General features: G+C 42.3%; 1 protein-coding gene across 1 annotated transcript in view; it reads left to right on the forward strand.

Moving 5' to 3' along the window:
- LOC124545910 overlaps window positions 1-17824 on the forward strand; it is a 547335-nt gene that overhangs the window by 475615 nt on the left and 53896 nt on the right. Inside the window, exon 2 of the mRNA XM_047124871.1 lies at window positions 13321-13407. Coding sequence (XP_046980827.1) covers window positions 13321-13407 — 87 coding nt within the window. The remainder of the gene's footprint in view (window positions 1-13320; window positions 13408-17824) is intronic.

Raw genomic sequence — 17824 nt, forward strand, 5'->3', positions numbered from 1 at the left:
GGTTGCCTGTTAGCTTTCCCTTCTCACTTGGTCCTGAGGACAGGTTTCTCACTGGTGCCGGGTCAAGGCCTCACCCACGCCTCCATATTGTACCAAGGCTCTTGAGTGACAGCAGAAGGTACAGGCGGCAGCAGACAATCCGCTGGCTGTTAACCGCAATGACTCTAAACTTCCCGGGACGGCTATGCGGAGCGGAGCAACAGGCGACCTCTGCTCGTAATGGCCGGCAAGGCCACTGACGTGCGGGCCTAAGAAGGGCGCAGGAACTATGGAGGAACCGTACACTGGCTTCCACGAGAGACAGGTACAGAACCGCCTGGATTCCCCATTCGCGCATGATTAGCTCCCAGACTCTCCCGTGTCAGCTCCAGTTACGTTGTCGTCGACGTTATTTTATCATTTGCGTGACTGAGTGACCTCACAAGGAGAAAGGTAACGAGGTGCCCTAGGTACGCGTAGCAACAGGCACGGATCCGAGGTTGACTACGGGCTGGAGGGAGGGGGGGGGGGGCAGGGTTACAGTCTCTAACTTTTCCTTCTCTCCCCTCTCCCCCCTCCCTCCCTCTCTACTCCAAATATAATATTTTGTCGCTCCCACTTTTAATGTACCAATTGCCTATGATTTCATAATGACCAAAGTAACGTAACAATAAAGTGTTACAATACAGTAATTATAACTCTCTGGCAGTAATGCTTACGAGGAAAACACAGCAAGTGCCATCGCTCGAATTTCCAAGAGCGTTGCTCAGAGGAAGATGAGACAAAATAAGGGAACACGTGTCTCTACTTATCCGTAGCTATTCGACCGTTTCTGAAAGTTTTCGAGGTATTTCATATGTGCTTCTACTGCGCGATATTCTCGGACGAAATGGTGGCGAAGTCGTTAGCGTCGCGCCCAGTGTTCGTAACCCGTATATTGTTTTTATTACTGTATTTTTATTGTTTTCATTTACCTACACCTGTCCTTAGAAGGTTACTACACCAACATTTCTTATCACATTAGTGGATAGAAGGGCATCATATTGATTGTAAAATTATAACTGGATTTCACAATAGGTGTCACACATGTGTTATACAAAATATGTGTATGTGGTATGTTGAGGTTTAAGCCCTTTTTAATTTCTCATATATTGAAATTTCATTCTCACACCAAATCTTACGTTTTATTCATAAGTTTATTCTCCAGAAAGATTTGGTGCATTCAGTTGGATAATACCTATCACAGAAACATTCGAAACTAAGATATTCCGAACACCATGAGCATCCCCCTAAGGCGCTTCAATCCGGAACCGCGCTGCTGCTACGGTCGCAGGTTCGAATCCTGCCTCAGGCATGGATGTGTGTGATGTCCTCACGTTAGTTATGTTTAATTAGTTCTAATTCTAGGGGGCTGATGACGTCAGAAGTTAAGGCTCATAGTGTTCAAAGCCATTTGAACCATTTTTCTATTCTACACAGCCCAACTAGCAATTCAGAGGCGACTTCTGCGGCGCGTTCCTACCACATAGTCCTTCTCTCTGATCAATAATACTCAAATAAATGTTTGAAATAAAAGCGCACCACAAAAGTGGAAATCATATTCACCACTTCCCACGTGGATTTGTAATTATCACGGACGGTACACTAACAGTTACTTAAGCGAAACCTAAGGGATCCAGGACGGATTACTGTACTTGCGAGTTCACTATCCGTTATTCAGAAAATACGCGTTTTGTCACAGTTCGTCTTTGACGTCATCCGAGGCAGAGCGCGATCCGACGTTTAACAGACGTGGATCTTACAGTGGCTGAGTGCGAAGTGAGCCTTCTTCCTGCCTCTCGGGATGTATTTATATAGGTGTAGCAGCGGACGGCCGAGAGAACATCTGTTGTTATCTGTCTTATGCACACGGCAGAAGCCTCTAAACGACCACTGTCTCGGACACATAATCTTCAATAACAAAGTTATGAATTGATTTAGCATCTGCTTAATTTTTACATGTGTTTAGGGAAGTTGTTTGAAAGCACGGAAAAAGTTTCAGCTCGCGTGAATAAAAACGTTGCCTTCTAGAATTTTTAAAGTGGAACTAACGCTAGATAGTTACCTCTGAGCTATACCTTTGCTAGAACTTGCATTGGATCTTATTACTATTACGGTTCTAAAATTTGGTATAGCTCTATTATTTAGTAGATTTTATCATGTGCTGTAACCAAAATTTTCTATCATCAAAATTACAGGTACTTATTCTACTACAAATAGGTATATTTTAGCTACAAATTTGGTTTTCATTAAATTACTCAAAACCTATAAGAAGTAGCCTAACGTGATCTCTTAGTTATTGTTTTTAGGGTGAACTGAAGCATAAACCAAATTTTTATGTCTTTAAGTCCAATATTTAGCCCCCTCAATTTTTCTTAAAAACGTGGATTCCGGCTGTAATTTTCATTCTTTTACTTTGAAACATGCACCACTTATTTCTGACTTCCCTTCTTAAAACAGCATTTTTACGTGAACTATTGGTTTAGTTACATTAAGTCTTGATATTTAAAATGTTATTAGCATAAAATATATGTTGACAAAGTTTGAATATAAAATTTTTACTTTTAATTTTATACTTAACTATGGTGCAATACTTCTGCGCTACACGCGGATGCGTTAAGTTGACGTGGCGCTATTAGCAGTGAACTGGGGTAAGTCCCGGCCCACTAACTCGCGTCTGAATCTTACAAACGACACAGCGCTTGTTCCGCTTCACTGTGGTTTGCTGATTCTACTTGAGGACTCAAGAACTGAGTCCCATATGTTGGCGGCGACAGATACATCAGCCTATGAACGAGCACTTACACTTGGCTGGATTGTTCTCTGCAACTCGGAAACAAATCCAGGTAGACCTTCAAGCGAGCAACTGAAAAGAGTGCTGCATTAAAAAGAGCTTGTAATTTTCTAGACATCCCTACCTCTCTTACATTGTGTTTACAAAATACCTAAAAGACAACACGTTCCAGATCAACAAGCGCAAAGTTGATTAAGAAAACAACATGAGATAAACAAAAACAAAAAAATTAACACAAAGTCTCTCAGTCATGAGCCTGGAAAACAACAAAGTGAATTAAGATGACGGAAAGTAGAGACTAGGTACAACTTCCACTGATTTGTCACTCTCAATGTAATCGAACTATAGCATATCTCTACGCCTATTTATACGCAATGGGATACACTTAGCCGGCCGTTGTGGCCGAGCTGTTCTAGGCTCTTCAGTCTGGAACCGAGCGACCGCTACGGTTGCAGGTTCGAATCCTGCCTCGGGCATGGATGTGTGTGAGGTCATTAGGTTAGTTAGGTTTAAGTAGTTCTAAGTTCTAGGAGACTGATGACCTCAGATGTTAAGTCCCATAGTGCTCAGAGCCATTTGAGGCATTTGAACGTAGAGACTAATCCAACGAGGTCTCCCAAGGGAAGGAAGTAGAGTGTCTGCGGCTGAAGCTGGCCGAAGACACTTCTCGGGGGCGATGTTGGAGGGCTCCGAAATTCCGCTGTGGTGGCTTCTACCGGGCTGTGATTGAAGGGCTAGAATTAGCCAGGACATGCGTTGGCCCAGAGCGTCGGCGGAGAACTGTTGAAGAGGGGAACTGCGCCGCTATAAATAGCCGGTGCGAGGTGTACGCTTGTGGATCTATTTCCGCGCGCTCGAGTCAGCGGAGGGAAGTAGATCACCAGCCCCGCCGTCTACTGATTTCGGTATGTTTGCCACCAGTAGCCGAAGCCCTGGGAAGCGACGCCTTGGAGTTAGGCTGAATGCGATGCCTCTCCGTCCGAAATGTGGCCGATCCTTCAGGCGTTTTGTTGGTACGAGAGCTGTTCGGAGTGTAAGGTTCGATCGGTCGCGAAATGAAAACCACAACGAAAATAAAAAAAAAATTATTCGCAACAGTTAGCCAAACCTTCCAGCTACCCCTCCAAACAATCGCCACTCCGACTTAGACATTTGTCGTGGCGTTGTACTAACTTTCCAGTACCCTCGTCACAGAAAGCAGCCCCCTGTGCTCTCCCCTAATTCTCTGTGTGCCAAAATGTTGTCCTCGTAGCCAGCGGTTCATGTCAGCAGAGATGAACAACGGAGGGAGCCAATTAAAGGCTATATTTTGGGTGATCAAACACGTCCCATCGAAAATGCTGCAGGAGCGTCTTCAGAATGCGTCTGAAAATTGCCTTGAAGAAAGAAAGACATGACATTTATATCATGTGGGCTGTATAGCTTCAGGCGAAATGTCTCACCAGATCAATATGCTTGAAGGGAGACACTGCTGTTTTAGGAATTTCTGCTCGACCACTTTGCGCTCTGAACTAAAAAGAGCGACGTGAAGCGATCGACAGGCACACTAAAGACACTGCCCAACACATCTGTGCAACGTACCTTCGGATTTTCACAGTGGTTTCCGAATACGCCTCGTATGTGACATTATTTTCATATAGTTTTATTTTTCTTAAATTACCTAAGAGACTTCGAAAATGACACACTTTAAAATATAACGCATTTAGTAAAATGTTCTTTGTGTGTGGGGACGTGCTTGTCATGATCCCTATGACCACCCTTCCCCCTGCGTAGTAGCACCCAGCAACAAAAATCTCGATAAAGACTTTAAAGATGTATGAAGAGTGTAGCAGCAGTAAGTGACAATCCTCTAGGACAAAAGACGAACATGTACGCTTTGCAGTGCTTGTTCTTGTGTGATTGGGAAACACAGACTTAAACCAAGTTCTTTTAGTGAAGCGCTGCCAAACGAAATAACGAAATACAGGCACAGGTAGCTGCCAACATTAAATAAACGGCTGTCTCTAAAGTTGATTCACTCGCCTGCTATTTAAAAGACACACACACACACACACACACACACACACACACACACACACATACATACACGTAGAGAGAATGTTTAAAAAATTTTTCGGGATATGGGGAACAAATTTTTTTACAGTCAAAAGTCCATTCTCGCTTCCTGGCGATACTAGGTGTTGTGTAGGACTGGTTATACCCCTGAGAGGCTGCGGAAAGTTGGACTGCCATGTTTGTATGCTATGTGTGTTGCCTATCATCCAGTCATCTGCTTCACGGGAAAGGGAGTAGGCAGAGCAAAGTTGAAGTTCTTGATTCACTTCTAAAATTTGTTTATCCTCCTGGGAACACTCACTAATTCTTGTGACATCAATAATAAATATACTGAGGTGTGTAGTATGCTGTACACCTGGTTAGTAGACACTGCCGCTTCAGTGAAATGTTGTCATTCCAGGGTCAGCGAATACTAAATGACGCTTAGCATCACTGGGGAGCTTCAGTGAACTTTTGTCTCTAACTAAAGTCGTTCTCCCTGACGTGATGTCTCAGTCCAAGATGTTTGTCACAACGAGGTTGAAACACCCTGTACGTACACATACACAAAATTACCAGTCCGCATAGGCTGCTGTTTAAGCATCGTGCTTCCGGGATTCGGGCAGGCGCGTGGGCCCCTGATCGAATATGCCCTGCAGATTACCGACAAGGGCCAGTGTGCCGACAACTTGGATGTGGGTTAGGTGTTTCCCACATACGACTTCCGGCTCAGTCACATAATTTGCAAAAGTTTCAATAACGTTACCACACTTTCACATAGATAACACGACACGCAGACAGCTGGGTTTACACAAATTCCCTTCCGTGGGTAAAGAGGTAGCCAAACTGTAGCATTTAAAACGTCAGATCCGGTAATAATCTTGCCGACCCTGTGTAGGTAGGGAATAAAGGCATAAGAAGAGGTAGAAGATACACATGCACAAAATTGTAATTTTCGACTGGGAAGTGGTGAACATCGTCCCATAAATGAATTAAACTAATTCCAATCTCCCGGTTCCGACTAAGATTTTGTGAGGTTTCCCATAGTTATCAGTTGAATGCTGCAGTCTGAAGTCTCCTCCGAAGTTTCGCCTGTTGGGTGCCCCTCTGCCCCACTGAGAGCCTTCTGAGATATTTGGCTGAAAAGAATAAAGTTCTACAGCGGTCCAACAAAGTCCCATGAATAGGGAGTAGGAAAAAAACACAGCCTTGATCGCACCGCCTTCGATCGACCAACGACGTAGGTACACTGTATATTAGAATTTGTGTATAAGCAAATACGCTCACAGACACATTAGGATTTTGTATTTCTTATTCGGGACATATTATTGGCTCTGAGCACTATGGGACTTAACTTCTCTGGTCATCAGTCCCCTAGAACTTAGAACTACTTAAACCTAACTAACCTAAGGATATCACACACATCCATGCCCGAGGCAGGATTCGAACCTGCGACCGTAGCGGTCGCGCGGTTCCAGACTGTAGCGCCTTTAACCGCGCGGCCACACCGGCCGGTTACATATTATTCCGTGATTAAATTTACAGTGTGTCCTAGTCCAGGTTCAAAGTTTCTGGCAGGCTTTTGTTGCTGTAAGATATACAAAGAATCCCAGGAGGGATGTTCAGTATTCATGGACATGACGGGAACGATCATTCAAAGCCAAAACGTCAAGTCAACATCACCTATAAAATGCACACCTTAAGTGTCAGTACTTCTTAGTCATCGAAATCGTGTAACAAATCTCTTCTACTGTAAACTGTTGCTTTCCATATTTTGGGAGCAGCTAGTGTGGAACAAAACAAGAAAAAGTGGCCCAATAAACAGAGATTTAAAATTCATACTTTAGGAGCTATGAGCACTTGTTCAGTAGAAGAGATGTGTTTCCACAGTAGCGAAGCTGAATAGTACATGCATTTTAGAGCGCATATTTACTAGACTTTTTTGCTTCGAATGATTGTCTCTCTCATATCCCTGAATACTGACCATTCGTCCTTGGTCACACCGTACACTGGAAACTGAAATCCCCTTCCTAAATATTTCCAGTCTGAATTCTCTCTGCCCCTCTTCAATTTGCCTGGTACTTGGTTGGAAAAACCCTGACGCTGCGACGGGTAAGTACTCGTAACTTCTCTCTATATTTAGGGGTGTTGCCCTTTTTGTGGTCCTCAGTTCGAAGACTGGTTTTATGCAGCTCTTCACGTTACTCTATCCCTCTTCACCTCTGAAAAATCGTACATAAATTTGAACCTGTTTACTGTGCTCATCTCTTGGTCTCGTTCTGAAATTCATCCCCGCTCCCCTCCACACACACACAACACCCCCGTTACGGAACTGTCAATTCCTCAATGTCTCGGGATGACCTCTTATCATCTGTTCGTTCAACTCATCTAATCCTGAGCGTTCTCCTCTGGCAACACATTTCAAAAATATCTGTTTTTCCTTGTAGAAACTGTTGTCTTCCACATTTCACTTTCTTGCAAGGTTAGACTTCACATCTTCTCCCTGAACTTTAATCTGCTTCGCAAATTTCTCTTTCATTTCCATAAATGCTCAGTGCACAGATTGAATAATACTGGAAATGGATTATGGTTCAAATGGCTCTGAGCACTATGGGACTCAACTGCTGAGGTCATTAGTCCCCTAGAACTTAGAACTAATTAAACATAACTAACCTAAGGACATCACAAACATCCATGCCCGAGGCAGGATTCGAACCTGCGACCGTAGCGGTCTTGCGGTTCCAGACTGCAGCGCCTTTAACCGCACGGCCACTTCGGCTGGCCGGAAATGGATTACAACGCTGCCTTACCCCTCTTCTCAACCAGTACATCCCTTTCGTTCCCTTCGACTTATAAGCTGTCCGCTGGTTTCTGTACAAGTTGTAAATAACCTTTCGCTCCCTACATTTCATCCCTGCTATCTTCAGAATTTCAATGTGTGTATTTTAGTTAACCCTGTCAAAACCTTTCTCTAAATCTACAAACACTATGAACCTAAGTTTGCCTTTCTTTAATCTGTCTACTAAAATAATTCGGTCAATGTTGCATCGCGTGATGCTGCGTTTCTCCGAAAACTCGAGTGCAGGTTCTATCAAGTTTTCCATTCTTATGCAAGTATTTCACGTCAGTATTTTGCAACCATGGGTAATTAACGTGATGGTTCGGCAATATTCGCGCATGTGAACACCAGCCTTCTTTTGAAGTGGAATTAATACATTCTTAAAGATCGGTGGTGTTTGACCTGTGTGATATATCTTGCACAAAAGGTGGAATAGTTTTGTCATGGCTGGCTCTCCCAACGACCTTAATAATTCTGAAGGTGCGTCGTCTATTGCAGCTCCCAACTTTCGATTTAGGTTTTTCAGTGCTCTGTTAAATTCTTCTCACAGTATCAAATTTCGCATCTCGTCTCTGCCTACTTGCTGTTCCATTTCATTGGGGGTACAGGAACAGATATTTTGATCGTTCGTACCATAATATGTACACGCTGAAGTGCGTCAGTTGCTTTTTCTCTGCGTCTAGCAGTATTCCCGCAAACACGTTACATAATTTACTACATGATGTTTTCTGCACGGTTGTAGCTGCGCCACTAACTGACCTACGCTGTCATTGTAGACTAACCGTTTTGTGTCCACACGTCCACACTTGAACACCTGACCTGCTGGCAGAGGAAAGTGAGCTCTCGCCATACGTACTTGGAGCTACTAACCAACCTAAAAACACACTATTCCTAATAGCTATACTTAAGTTAAATACTGATGTAAAGTTGTTTAATTCACTGCCATAGTTACCATCAAAAATAGCAGCCCCCAAACGCTACAACAGGTAAAGTACGTGTTGTTTCATGTGAAGGTATTCTGTCATCAAAAATCGTAATACGGTCATAGACATATTGGCGGTGTTTGCTGCTGAATTTCCTGTATGAAATAAACGTAGTTCTTTCCGTTCGTTGTTTGTGTTCTACAGTTCAAGTGCTTCCTTAAAGGCTTCGGCCGCGTACGCGTTTTCCAATCAAGGCATCTGAAGCCCGTGAAAGCGACACCTGCAGCCAGTGACAATGGTCTGCAGAAAGCCGCTCCACTTTGCCCTTGTTTACAGCTTAGGGCCCACTCCCCGTAATTCACTGACAAATGAGTACCGGGACTCAGACTGGTGTAGCAAGCTGGTCTGCTTGCGCAGTCTTCCATTACGTAAAGATCCACTGTTTCTAGTCAAGATGCCAAAACCAAAGTTTTCCTACTTACTCAGAGAAACATATCGATGAGATCGATACTTTACTTTCACAAGGTGACAGCACAGCAGGGCAATAATTATACACTCTAAGAAAACAAAATAGAGACTGTATTGTAATAGCACCTCAGCATCGAACAAAACGGGGTATCCTCTCTGAAACCCAGGCAGTGCTGTTCGTCTTTAGGAGAAACATGAAGTGGGCTGAGGCGTGAATGGGAATATGGATTGAGGAAGAAGGCGTGCTAGGATAGTCTATGCAGTTGTAAAGCCACTGTGGCAGGGTGGCGTAGTGGTTAGAGCATCTGCCTAGTGAGCAGAAGACCCGGGTTTGAATCCTGGAATTGTTACAAAGTCTCATTCATTGCTTCAGTCTCTCTGTACGAGTCGTGATCGAGAATTTTCGTTTTTGTTAAGGAATTTTTGTTTATGTCTCAACATCAACTTTGTCTCCATGAACGTAATCCCTCTCAGATATAATACACTTTTGCCATCGCTTTTTCCAATCTTGGAAGTGCTTCTGCAAATTATTTTTCGTTATGGTGTTCAGCTTCGTCGGCGATTCTGTTTTTATCTCGTCAGCGGTAACAAAACGACATCGTTTAACAGTTCTCTTCGACGTCAAGAATAGAAAAAAGTCGCAGCGGGCCGTGTTGGGCGATAGCAGTGGCTAAGGTAACGTAATGTTTTTGTTTTCTGCCAAAAAAATCACGAACAAGCATTGAGGCTTAATATGGAGCATTAGCATGATGCAATTTCCAAGAATTATTTCCACAATACTGGTCGTTTTCTTAGGATTCCGTCACGCAAACGGCACATAACTTCCAGGTAGTATTCCTTATTGACCGTACGACCACAAGGCAGGAACTCAAGACGCACCATCGAATTGTAATCGAAGAAAAATGCGAGAACATTCACACGTGATCGAACTTGCTGATTTTTTTTTCGGTCTTTGCTTTTTAGGCGGTTTACAGTGGGACGATTGAGCCTTGGTTTCGACGTCATACTCGTGTACCCATATTTCATAACATTTTAGCTGTCTACGCGACGTCGTTGTTGGTTGAAATTCAAAATTTTGGAACAAACTTTGCTGCTACACGTTTCACGCCAAAAATATCCAAAGAAATTGCTTCACATGATCCAAAGGATATACCGACTTCATCAGCAACCTGTCTGATAGTAATTCGATAAATTTTCCAGAACCATTTTCTTTATTTCTTCCACATTGTCATTAGTAATTTATGTGCTAGGGCGTCCAGCGCGGTCGTCTTCAACGTCTTCTCGATCTTCTTTGAAACTTTTACACCACATGTAAACTCTTGTCATACTCGTAGTAGATACGATTCCGAATGCGGTGCTGCACTTTATTCCATTTTCAAGCAAAATTTCAAGCAACGTCTTTGATCCGTCTTTTTGGAAACTAAAAATTCGCCGAGTAGTCAAAAACACGTATAACCTTTTCCAATGTGAACAATAAACTAAATATTCAAAACAGCTGAAAATGCAAACATGCATCAGAAACATGTGTACCAAGACGATACAAAATTTTTGAAAATCGAAAGTAGAAATCCTGTGAAATTGAATAATTCCAGTCTTTTTTTGATCGAATTTCGTATACATCATTGATATTTGAAATTTGTATGGTCTTTGAAACCAATGTTTCATTTGATTAAAACCAGTTACCTAAATCGAGGTACTTTGTCTTCGTACATCGTCTGTGATAGACCAGCTGAACGCTTTTGGAAAGAATAGTGTCGACAGCTAAGTTGAGCAGTGTTCTATTCAAAGGTTTCGTGGTCTTAGGTCATGGAAGAAACCCACCACAAAACCTGTTTTGTCACTGTGAGTGAGAGGTGATTCTTGTTTCATATAGATAATTTCTAAAAGAGGAGCCATGTGTGAAAACTCGAACCACACGAAGAATGCTGATAATGCAAAAATAAGAAAGAATATTGGTATGTAAAAAGACGACGTTATTTGTTTGGTAGATGTAACAACCACACAGGGACACAGTTACAGTACACCGTAAAACAAAATTCACCATTGAGGCAGAAACAGACAGGAAACTTAATTTCCTAGCCATTAACATACAAATAATCGACAACAATAATGATTTTGAAATAGTCATGAAATCTATAGTCACCAGCACATCATTTGTAACTAATCCATTTCATGACTAATCCAGTCACTGGCACAGAAACATGTAAGTTCCAGATACGTGCTACACAGGCTTAACAAAACTCCACTGGATAAACTTAACTATACACCGTAACTGCAATATACCAGATAGCCAGAGTCAATGGGTACAACACCCAATAATCAACAAAGTGAACAACAAAATGAAAATGCATATTAAATATGAATAAATTATGAATATATTATCAGCCACAACAAAGAGCCAGGAACACCAATACATGACAAATACAGAGATAAACACAGAGTACCAGGAACACTTTACAGATAATATATCATGTCACATACTAACATGCAACAGCAAAAACGTCCACAGGGTGGCGAACATTCTGAAGAAACAAGGGCTACAAATATCATTCGACACAAACAACAGGGCACAGAAAAATCTAAACACAAAATATAAATCCACAGACAATTTTTTTTTTTTTTTAAAGATGGGGTCTATCAGTTAACCGGTAGTTCATGCCAGTCTGTATACACAGGTCAAACATGCAGAAATTGTAAAACTAGATATTCTGAGCACTTCAGAGCCTTGAAAAGTGACAGTAGACACTAAACGTTTGCGTATATTCTCATACAAGAAAACCACCACACAAAAATAACACTGAGACTGATATGAGGATCCTCAGAAAACGCAACAGTCTCTAACAGATACGGAATAGAGAGGAACTACCACATAGGAAAAACAGTGGTATGAGGAAAGGAAGTCTTACACGAATATACAACACCACGTAACAAAAAATTGATTGCGACTTTCTGTAAATTATACAAAAGCACTTTCCCACGCATCCTCGAATATCCAAAATGATGTGCTACACAATCCCCTCCCCCATTTTTCTAGATCTCCCCCTCTCTCTCACTTTCTCTCTCTCTCTTTCTCACCTCTATCTCATTCTTCACACACACACACACACACACACACACACACACACACACACACACACACGCTCACACACACACACACACAGAGCACATCAAACAAGTTCTCCCTCGGCACACAAACCACAATAGTTTTCACCAAGCATTCACAATTAGCGCCACACTGAACAAACAAACGATTAACAAGTGAGCAACGAAGGTCATAGCACCCCTGCACCACGACATAAACGTGCATTAAAAAAAACGTGAAAAACAATGTGTACAAACGTAATAAAATAAGAAAACCTAACTGAGATGAACAACTGGACGAAAACATAGACCGAGTTCAGTGACAAAACAACCACTAATCACGGAAAAGTATTAAAGAAACAAGCAAATTTCTTTACAGTTGCTGTAAAATGCTGCAAAATTTAAGGTTGGGAGACGTGTAACTTGCACACGTTGTGATGTAATCTTTCTGAGGTCTCCTCTCTTTTTTAAATTAAATATCTCTTCTAAACACTCAATCTGTACCTAACCGCTTCTTTCAGACCTCAGGTTGTCAAATCTATAATCAGGCATAAAAACAAGCCTTTTCCACAAGTAATATATTTTAATGTGGACAAGTGAAACAAATTTTAAAAATGCACTAGGTGTAGTTTTTAAGCCTAAAGTAGAAAAACATCTATAAACTTCGTATGATATTTCACAGAAACAGATCAATACCCACAGAAGGAGACACATAGATATCGAAACATGCCTGGGTATATAAAAAAAGAAAGACACATCTTTTTTGGATAAAGCGGAATTTAAAGAAATACAAATTTAATTCGCAAACACAGAAAAAATATCATCAGTATTGTCCAATCCAGGCAAGATGATTGTCTGAAAAGAGACAACTTCGAGCAGTTTAGTGTAGTAGCCAGAAGTGTCTTTTACCTTACATCAGAACCAACTTTTATACCTCAAAAATTTAGGTTTTGATGAAGAAAGAGCCTATTGTCTGAAGGAAGCGGTTAGGTACAGATTGAGTGTTTAGAAGAGATATTTAATTTACAAAAAGAGAGGAGACCTCAGAAAAATTACATCACAACGTGTGCAAGTTACACGTCTCCCAACCTTAAATTTTACAGCATATTGCGAACAAGTGTTGTGATCCTCTTGTGACCAGGTTTTCCTCTCGTCTGTTGCAGCTGTGCCTCCTGGAGGGAGTCTACGCAGGTCTGGAAGCGCTGTCTGATGGCGCACCTGTGCTGCCCACTCTTCCAGGAAACAAGGAGGTAGGGATGCCGTATAGCTCCGTACAGGCTGTCTGCACGTCAGGTGGAGCATGTTTACAACTGCCGACCAGGTGCTATTGCTCCGCTCTCTTTCGAAGTAAAGCGTTTACTTTCTAAGGTAAAAAGCATCCTCAAGGAAGGAAACATTTTATACAGGGTGTTACAAAAAGGTATGGCCAAACTTTCAGGAAACACACAAAGAAAGAAAATATGTTATGTGGACATGTGTCCGGAAACGCTTACTTTCCATGTTAGAGCTCATTTTATTACTTCTCTTCAAATCACATTAATCATGGAATGGAAACACACAGCAACAGAACGTACCAGCGTGACTTCAAACACTTTGTTATAGGAAATGTTCAAAATGTCCTCCGTTAGCGAGGATACATGCATCCACCCTCCGTCGCATAGAATCCCTGATGCGCTGATGCAGCCCTGGAGAATGGCGTATTGTATCACAGCCGTCCACAATAAGAGCACGAAGAGTCTCTACATTTGGTACCGGGGTTGCGTAGACAAGAGCTTTCAAATGCCCCCATAAATGAAAGTCAAGAGGCTTTCACAAGCTGCGACATCGTCGCGAAAAAACACAGTGACCCGTATATGTAATAAGTTTCCTTTAATTTCCGTCTATGGTCACAATTTTGTTCTGTTTGACACATTACCGGTTTCGGTCTTTAATGACCATCATCAGATCTGTCTCATAAAATCAAAGTGCATTAGGACTTTGATTTTATGAGACAGATCTGATGATGGTCATTAAAGACCGAAACCGGTAATCTGTCAAACAGAACAAAATTGTGACCATAGACGGAAATTAATGGAAACTTAAAGTCAAGAGGGTTGAGGTCAGCAGAGCATGGAGGCCATGGAATTGGTCCGCCTCTACCAATCCATCGGTCACCGAATCTGTCGTTGAGAAGCGTACGAACACTTCGACTGAAATGTGCAGGAGCTCCATCGTGCATGAACCACATGTTGTGTCGTACTTGTAAAGGCACATGTTCTAGCAGCACAGGTAGAGTATCCCGTATGATATCATGATAATGTGCTCCATTGAGCATAGGTGGAAGAACATGGGGCCCAATCAAGACATAACCAACAATGCCTGCCCAAACGTTCACAGAAAATCTGTGATGATGACGTGATTGCACAATTGCGTGCGGATTCTCGTCAGCCCACACATGCTGATTGTGAAAATTTACAATTTGATCACGTTGGAATGAAACCTCATCCGTAAAGAGAACATTTGTACTGAAATGAGGATTGACACATTGTTGGATGAATCGTTCGCAAAAGTGTACCCGTGGAGGCCAATCAGCTGCTGATAGTGCCTGCACACGCTGTACATGGTACGGAAACAACTGGTTCTCCCGTAGCACTCTCCATACAGTGACGTGGTCAACGTTACCTTGTACAGCAGCAACTTCTCTGACGCTGACATCAGGGTTATCGTCAACTGCACGAAGAATTGCCTCGTCCATTGCAGGTGTCCTCGTCGTTCTAGGTCTTCCCCAGTCGAGAGTCATAGGCTGGAATGTTCCGTGCTCCCTAAGACGCCGATCAATTGCTTCGAACGTCTTCCTGTCGGGACACCTTCGTTCTGGAAATCTGTCTCGACACAAACGTACCGCGCCACAGCTATTGCCCCGTGCTAATCCATATATCAAATGGGCATCTGCCAACTCCGCATTTGTAAACATTGCACTGACTGCAAAACCACGTTCGTGATGAATACTAACCTGTTGATGCTACGTTCTGATGTGCTTGATGCTAGTACTGTAGAGCAATGAGTCGCATGTCAACGCAAGCACCGAAGTCAACATTACCTTCCTTCAATTGGGCCAACTGGAGGTGAATCGAGGAAGTACAGTACATACTGACGAAATTAAAATGAGCTCTAACATCGAAATTAAGCGTTTCCGGACACATGTCCACATGACATCTTTTCTTTATTTGTGTGTCAGGGCAGAATGCACTCCTGAAAAAACGCACATGGGAAAGGAGTACAGTGCCACATTAACGTTGGCTAGTGAGCGTACCTTGTTCAAAGACACGGAGGCCAGCACGCGCCTGCAACATTGGGCCTTCCCACAAAATAATATCCGGTCCACCAAAACGAGTGTAACAAAGTTCCTGGGTGCATTACGCCATCTCTCGGCTTATGAGGATACCGTCAGCATTGTTGAACACTTCCCAAATAGACACACACACACACACACACACACACACACACACACACACGTACTGTCAGATATATAAAATTACACAGCGGAATATCAGACGCTCCCACTGCCCCAGCCACAGAAGCAAACAGAGGATTAGATTAGATTATTACTTGTTCCATAAATCATGAATACGACACTTCGTAATGATGTGGAATGTATCAAGTTAATAAAAAGTGTCTATGCAAGATATTACATTAGACAAAATATTACATGACACTCAATATTTGTAATTTTTTTTTTTGGTGGGGTTGGGAAATTACCCACTTACTATATCGAAAAATTCATCTAATGAGTAGAAGGAGTTGCCATTAAGAAATTCTTTTAATCTCCTTTTAAATGCTATATGGCTATCTGTCAGACTTTTTATGCTATTAGGTAAGTGACCAAGGACTTTTGTGGCAGCATAATTTACCCCCTTCTGAGCCAAAGTCAGACTTAACCTTGAGTAGTGAAGATCATCCTTTCTCCTAGTGTTGTAGCCATGTACACTGCTATTACTTTTGAATTTATTCGGATTGTTAATAACAAATTTCGAAAGTGAATATATATATTGTGAGGCAACAGTGAAGATTTCTAGCTCTTTAAATAAGTGTCTGCAGGATGATCTCGGATGAGCTCCAGCAATTATTCTGATTACACGCTTTTGTGCAATGAACACTCTTCTACTCAATGATGAGTTACCCCAGAATATGATGCCATACGAAAGCAGAGAATGAAAATAAGTGTGGTAAGCTAATTTACTCGTATATCGCAAAAAAAAGGACGATTGCATACCGCGCGATCAAAGCAAAGTACTCGAGGCGAATGTAGATGCCTATAAAACATGTAAACGAGAAAATACAGTGTGCTAAAAAATCGAATTCCTGCTTATACTAGAAAGTATGGACATACAATAGGAGCCAAAGATCTTTATAAAACTAGTACTTTAAAACATCAGAACTATTCAACATCTCGTTAAACCCATTTCAAAGTAACACTAAAATAGTTACAGTGACTACCGATGATGCTTTGAACGTAGCGGAAGGCGTCTGGTTCAGATTGCACTTTGTAAAGTTGCAAAAGACGGCATAGCTCCAATACTACATGTTAAACAAAGGCCATAGTACTGAAGAAAGAAACGGGCTTCACAATTCTGTAGGAAATTAGCGTTAGCCATATAGGGATACACTTTCACGCGTGTCCTGCGACACTTCTTAAATACTACAGGCAATAGCGCAGGGGAAAGCGGGGGGGGGGGGGGGGGGGGGTGGTATAACGACTTGACCGAGCGAGGTGGCACAGTGGTTAGACACTGGACTCGCATTCGGGAGGACGACGGTTCAATCCCGCGTTCGGCCATCCTGATTTAGGTTTTCCGTGATTTCCCTAACTCGCTCCAGGCAAATGCCGGGATGGTTCCTTTCAAAGGGCACGGCCGACTTCCTTCCCCATCCTTCCCTAAACTGATGAGACCGATGACCTCGCTGTCTGGTCTCCTTCCCCCAACAAACCAACCAACTATAACGACTTGAACGCTGTCACAGTACCCGTGACGTAACAGCCGCCAAACTCTCCGGCGCTAACTGAGTCTCTGTTCATTGTGGCTGTCGGCGGTACTTTGACACACCACACATTCATCACAAGAATGGCTCTTTGTCTAACGCACAACATTTTACTCTGTACGGACCTTTCGAGAAGTAACTATCAGGAGATTAAAATTCTCTGCCCTACAGCGTTTCTAAATGTGATTAGCAGTTATTCGTACAAGGAAATAATATAGATATCAATCCAAATTATGTCGGAAACGAAAATGTTTTTCGGGTTAAATTATTGCTTCTTCAATCTAAATGCTAGTTTCATCACATGGCATATAAATGCCTGATGATTCGCTATTCCTTGTCTACTCCCTGAGAATGTCTTCCAGAAGATACACTTAGTAGTATCTTTTGTTCTGTGCCACTGTACTGCAGTTTTACTTCTAGTAAAGTTTGGCATTGCTGCAGTGGACTGTTCGACGGTTTATTGCATCTACAGGCGTGTTTCAAACAACGGAAAAGTGGTGTAATATTGTGCGTCACTACTTTGTTTCCAGCCTCTTTCATTATGAATACATCTATTATCCCTTCGAGAACAATTATGATGTGTTGTGACACGGTAAACAGAATTTCTTCAATCTTGTGTCTCAGTTCGCTTACATATATAGCGCCAAC

The sequence above is a fragment of the Schistocerca americana genome, chromosome 8 (assembly GCF_021461395.2).
Source record: "Schistocerca americana isolate TAMUIC-IGC-003095 chromosome 8, iqSchAmer2.1, whole genome shotgun sequence".
NCBI classification, from domain to species: Eukaryota; Metazoa; Arthropoda; class Insecta; order Orthoptera; family Acrididae; genus Schistocerca; species Schistocerca americana.